This window comes from Herpailurus yagouaroundi, unplaced genomic scaffold (genome assembly GCF_014898765.1).
Source record: "Herpailurus yagouaroundi ecotype Mexico unplaced genomic scaffold, PumYag 199, whole genome shotgun sequence".
Lineage (NCBI taxonomy): Eukaryota > Metazoa > Chordata > Mammalia > Carnivora > Felidae > Herpailurus > Herpailurus yagouaroundi.
The window spans coordinates 16860871-16867036 of NW_024412430.1; the positions used below are offsets into that span (position 1 = coordinate 16860871).

The 6166-nt window shown below is 40.3% G+C and overlaps 1 protein-coding gene and 1 long non-coding RNA gene across 4 annotated transcripts in view; one reads left to right on the forward strand and one right to left on the reverse strand.

The window, feature by feature from the left end:
- Nucleotides 1-4588, reverse strand: part of PLGRKT (plasminogen receptor with a C-terminal lysine) — a 41066-nt gene extending 36478 nt beyond the window's left edge. The window contains exon 1 of one of the 2 annotated variants that reach the window (XM_040449492.1): nucleotides 4468-4587. In XM_040449492.1, the coding sequence (XP_040305426.1) occupies nucleotides 4468-4548 (81 nt within the window). In that variant the 5' untranslated portion in view covers nucleotides 4549-4587. Of the gene's footprint in view, nucleotides 1-4467 lie in introns of both variants that reach the window. The other variant, XM_040449490.1, reaches the window with a different exon arrangement.
- Nucleotides 1-6166, forward strand: part of LOC121013714 (uncharacterized) — a 126490-nt gene that overhangs the window by 107925 nt on the left and 12399 nt on the right. The gene's annotated exons all lie outside the window — the stretch shown is intronic.

Sequence of the window (6166 nt, forward strand, 5' to 3'; positions counted from 1 at the left end):
TCTCTCTCTCTCTCTCTCTCTCTCTCTCTCTCTCTCTCTCTCTCTCTTTTTGTCCTCACCTCTCCACTTTTAAGAATTTGTGTGTTTAGGGGTACCTGGCTGGCCCTGGGTGGTCGGTTGAGCATCTGACTTCGGCTCAGGTCATGATCTCACGGATCGTGCGTTCGAGCCCTGCATCAGGCTCTGAGCTGTCTGCACAGAGCCCAGAGCCTTCTTCAGATTCTGTATCTCCCTGTCTCTCTCCCCTTCCCCTGCTCATTCTCTGTCTCTCTCTGTCTCTGTCTCTGTCTCTCTCTCTCTCAAAAATGACCATTAAAAAACTTAAAAAAAAAAAAAAAGAAAGAATTTGTGTGTTTAGATTGGGTCCACATGGATCACCAAGGATAATTTTCCCATCTCAAGGTCTGTTCCCTTAATCACATCTGCAAGGTCCATTTTGCCACAAGATAATACATTCACAGTTCTAGAGATTACTGTGTGGACATCTTTAGGGAGCCAATGTTCTGCTTACCACATACATACACACAAACATCTGGTTATTTGCAGCATGACTCACCCTTGATGATAAATTCCTTGAATTTAGGTGATAAGTTCCTTGAATATAGAGCACATACTTTAGGCATTCCTGAGTCCTGCTTAGCATACAGCACATTATTTTATATATATTAAATATGTATTTTTTGGTTTATAACTATACCTCATTTCTTTAACACCAAACTAACAATAGACATACAATCACGTATTTTTTAAATCTTGAGTTTGTTGTCTATACACAGTAAACGGTGAATAAACTACCTGACTTATCTTTACATGGATCATAACTGCTTTGCTTACAGAGTTCTAGAGCACAGCAAAGACTTATGGAATCTTCCCTCATTCTTTCTGCTTTCCATTTTCAGTTTCCATTCTGTTATATAATATCAAAATGCTTTTCTGGCCACTCAAGAGATATGAAATTAGTTTAGGTATGCCATCTAATGGCATTTTAAGAAAGTATTCATTTTTCTTTGATACTTCGTTTACTTGAGTATAGCCACCATCATGAGTAAGAGATGCTAAACAAAGCAATGGGAAACTGAAGTTTGCTGATGATATGAAAACATCATTCTAACTAGTAGTATAAATCCCCTCTAGCTCAACTTGAACCAAAGTTGTAATGAAGAGAAACCTTTCTGATTTGAAGTCTTTTACAAATTCTTATTAATCAGACTCCAGTGACTGATTTAATTTCCTGATTAGCTTACTTAAATTGAAAACTATTTGGTTCCATCTCCAATATGCATTGTGTTAAGTCCCTGCCAATCATTGATTATAATTATGTAGCATCATGGAAAACGAAGGGCAAAGACCTCAAACTAGACTGTGCATTACAGTCTCCTGGAGAGCTTAGAACAGTGACAGCATGCCCGGCCAGGAAGAGATCTGATTGGTCTGGGGTGGGACCTAAATATCCCAAAGCCCTGAGTGAGTAGAATGTACAGCCAGTTAAGAACCTGGGCACTGGTATGAGATGTAGCTGAATCTCTAATACTTGTTCTTTTCCCTGAATGAAAAAAAAAAACACCCAATAATATGGAATGATTGAGTTATTATTTATCTCCTTTTCTACCAAAAAAAAAAAAAAAAAAAGTAGAAGTAAGAAAAAAACCTGGGAAAAGTATTCTAGTCATTAGGCTTTTCTTTAATAAGAGTTTTGCTTTATTTCTTCTCTTTACCCCTTTTATTGAGATGCCATCAAACAGGAAAAGCACCAAAAGACATGCCGTCATGGGCTAAAGGCATTAGTACATATGATGTTTCAACTGGGATTTTTAAAAATATTTTAAAGAACTTACAAAGACAAGAAATCTTCTACCCTAGTGGCCCATTCCTTTCATTTTCTGAGTCCTGCCCAGTCCCAGGGGCTCTGGGATATGAGGTCAATTCCAGACCAGCTTTAACTGTTTGGGCTCACTCAACATATAGGATGGAACCTGTAGGTAGCTTCAGGTGTATTGTGATAACAAAATTCTTCAATTTAGTAATGGGTTCACCGGTACTCATTTTATTATGCTTCATAACTTATAAATATATTCTCTAGAATGTATCAAATGTTTTGTGATACTTTTTTTTTCAATAAAGGAATAGCTCTAAACCCTAAGAAAGATGTTAGAAGTTTAATTACTTTAAACAGGAAATATTTGAGGACCCACCTAATCTTCCAAAATTTCTACAGATTATGTTTCTCTCTAGCCTGTCCCAGTTAAGATCAGAACTCAAGTAGCTTTAAGGTGGAAAGCTGCTTTAATAGTGTTGATCTACATTCTTTTTATCATCCTTCCTTGAAATTAGAAGATAAATAATAAAGTATATCCTGATCAATAAAGAAAAACTAATCATCCTAACCAAACACATGTTGGGAGAATCAAACTGCATGGGCCATTCCTGTACTTTTTGCTGGGTAGGCCAAGGATATAGGGTCTGACTGTTCTTTACATGGGCCATTACTCAGGGTTGTGTTTGCAGTGAGAAACCTTGAGAAATGAAGTAACAAGTCTTACCCAAGAGCAGCCTGGCTGACCAGTCACGGTAAAAGTAGTAGATTCCATAGCTCACTGTTCCTCCGCTGTGTCCCGAACCCATTGTACCCACCTCAGCATCCAATTAAGCCAACCTGCATGCCCTCTTGAGACTTGAGGGGCACAGGGAAAACTCATGCCAACCTCAAGCTCATGCTGCTTACTGTGCTATGAGTAGTGAAGTCCTCTGTCTCTGATGGAAGTGTCTCCTGTATTCTGCCAGCGTCCAATAAATAGTAACAGGCTAATTTGTTATCTTGCAAATAGGATAAAATCCCACACCCTTCACATATCCTGACTTCAAGGGAATGGATGTAAAAATCTATAGTTTCCAAAGATCTTGGACAAAAGACTCTCTGGGCATATGACATTCTTGGCTGGTTCATATGCCTAATGTTTAATCTCCCCTAGGCCACTTTTCTATGTTACAAAAATTCAGTTTCCATTCTTTAAATTGTCCCATTCCCCCAAAAGAAATCGTTGTCCTGCACAGGACACTCTTAATAGCAATCATGGCAGCAACCATGAATACTTATAAAGTGAAAGACACTGTTTTGAGGACTTGAGGCATTGTCCCATATACTCTCTTTACACGACCATCATTATCCTCAAAGCAACCTTGTGAAGGGGATACTGTTACCTCCAGTTTATAAACCAGGAGGCTGAGGCACAAGTCATACAGTTAGGGGTAGAGATGGGATTCAAACCTAGCTGGTCTGTCTTTAGTCCTCACTTTTAACCACTCACCATACTGCCTCACAGTAGGACCTTCTATCCCCAGGGCCATAATGAACCCCAGAAGCCAAGAGATCTTTGTTTGAAACCTTAGGAAAATAATTTCAGTCAAACCTTTACAACGTTTCATAATACTTCCTGACAATTAGGCAGTTAGACAATATCAGGCAATTAGACAGTCTTCTACTTTGCTACTTCTACTTTGCTATCAGCCTATGTCTAAATCCAGTGTCAAGTTTTCACAGTGTGTATTAATTTCCTATTGTTGCTATAACAAATTATACTTGAAGCTTAAAACAGCATAAATTTATTATCTTATAGTTCCAGAGTCAGAAATCCCAAGCGGGCTGTGGGACTGTGTTCCTTCTGGGCTCTAGGAAAGAATCCACATCCTTGCCTTCTCCAGCTTCTAGAGGCTACCTGAATTCCTTCTTTGGCCCTTCACTCTATCTTCAAAGCCAGCAGTATAGCATCTTCAAATCTTTTTTTTTCTCTCTGACTTTGACCCTCTGTCCTCTCCTACCCCTTATTTTTTTTTAACATTTATTTATTTTTGAGACAGAGAGAGACAGAGCATGAATGGGGGAGGGGCAGAGAGAGAGGGAGACACAGAATCCGAAACAGGCTCCAGGCTCTGAGCAGTCAGCACAGAGCCCGACGCGGGGGTCGAACTCACGGACCGCGAGATCATGACCTGAGCTGAAGTCGGATGCTTAACCGACTGAGCCACCCAGGCGCCCCATCTCTACCCCTTATAAGGACCATTGTGATTACATTGGGCCCATCCAGATAATCCAGAATAACCCAGGAGCTTCCTTAGCTCAAACTCCTTAACTTAATCACATTTCAAAGTCTCTTTTGCCATGTAAGGCAACATATCCACAGGAGGTTAGGATGCACATATTTGGTGAGGAGAGGGGCATCATTCTACCTCCCCTACACTCTAAGCAGTCACGTCTTCCTTTGGTATGGAAATTTTTATACTAGGATCTAGACTGGAGATTTAAACACGCCCATTTACCAGATAATTAGTAATCCATTTCATCTTGGCTCCGAGGATAGAGGCCCATGAGCATTTTACCTTTTGGGGCCAAAGAGAACAATACTGCTGGAGTATGTCATAGAAACTTTAACCACTGTAACAACATAAAAACTTAATTGTTTGAAAATGTACCTGGAGTCGAGCATTCATAAGCATAAACTCCTGTTGGTTTTTCATGTTTTCATTCATAGATTTTGAGAATATAAACCCCATCTTCACCTAAAATGTAAAAAAGCAATGAGGCTTAAAATGATATATTCTACATGTATCCTCATATAGGATGCTTTGGACTGCCCATATAACAAATACCAGATACCAGATACCATATAAAAATGTAAAAAAATAAATAAATAAAATTCTGAGCTAGGAACACAGTGTGGATTACAGTCCTTTCTTCTAAGTAGCTGTCTGATCTTGGGCAAACTTAACCAGCATGGCCAACATTTGCTAGCCTACGGCCAGCTGACTGAACAAAGATGATTTCAGAATCTCCTCCTTCTCTCTAGGTATACAGCTCCATGTTTCCTGATTTTGCTTCCCACTGTAAATCTTGAAGAACTGAATACTTAAAAACAAACAAACTAAAAGATCACTCTCTCTTCTGTGAGGGACAGTTGTATAGACCTTCTATACAACTGGATGACAGAAACTTTGCTTCTGAGAAGGGATGATTCAGAAGATGCACTGAGGACACCTTGAAGACAGATTTCTCTGTGCTCCTTGCATTTGTGTTTAGGAAGTTTTAGGTGTTTCCAGGTCACTATGTCAACACTCTTCCTGTGATCCCTGGCCCTCTCCTATATAGCCCTATTGTGTCACCCACTGGTGATATCCCTTGGCCATCCTCTTCTGGCTTCACCTTTCTTCTCTTCAGCTTCTACTGAAGGTCTCAAGAGGGGAAGAACATAATGACACTTAAATGTCCTGGGAAAAGCAATTTTTAAATGAATACATGGTATTGCCTATCTTATTTATCATGCTTAGGAAGTTCTTAAGTGCTCTATCACTTCTAGGGAGCCAAAATTTCAATTTTTTGTTCTTAATCCAATTGGGTAGGTACAGAAGGCCTTCGGTTTATTATTAATTTTACTTTCAGAAGATTGAAAAAACTTAGGGGAGCTACCACCGCTCTCCCCTCAATAATAGTGCTGATTCTCTTTGGTAGGCTACCAAGCAGGTTGTGAACCTCATGTTGGATCGACCAGCCTCAGTGCTTTCCAACGGACCCACACTCTTCTGTAGGAAACCCAGCAGAGCTTATGCTTTTCACAGCCTTATCATGAAATAGTGGGTTCTGGCTAGCTGGGGAGAAGATGCTGGGGGAGGGAGGCAATTTTGTGCCAGGTGGTAGAATAGTTATCCTTGCTAACTAGGTTCCAGGCGAGTGGGCACTCCAAGCCAGACTTCAGTGACTTCCCTGTATTCTTGCCAAAGATGCATTCTTGATTTACAGGGACCTCAGAGCCAGAGTCAGCCTCAGTGCTGGGCATAGGAGGCTGAACAACTCACTGGAGAGAAGAGGCAGGTCATGAGGTTTCTCTTCCCCTCTGCCACAGCCCCACTCCGTCCCCTGTCCAGAGAGTTAGAAGCCACCCACTGAGGGTAGGGAGATGTAACAGAAGTTCTTTCCTTTTTCTGAACTTTGGCACCCCGAGTCAGTTGTCTGCAACAGCAGGCCAGAACTTGCTTGAAGGAAGTAGCAATATATTATCCATCTTGGAAGTCCCCATGATGTCTTTTTCCCATAAATGTTTTCATAGAACATGAGTGATACAAGAGAAATCAAGCTTAGGTCACTTGCCATTCTTTTTTTTTTTTTTTTTTTTTTTTT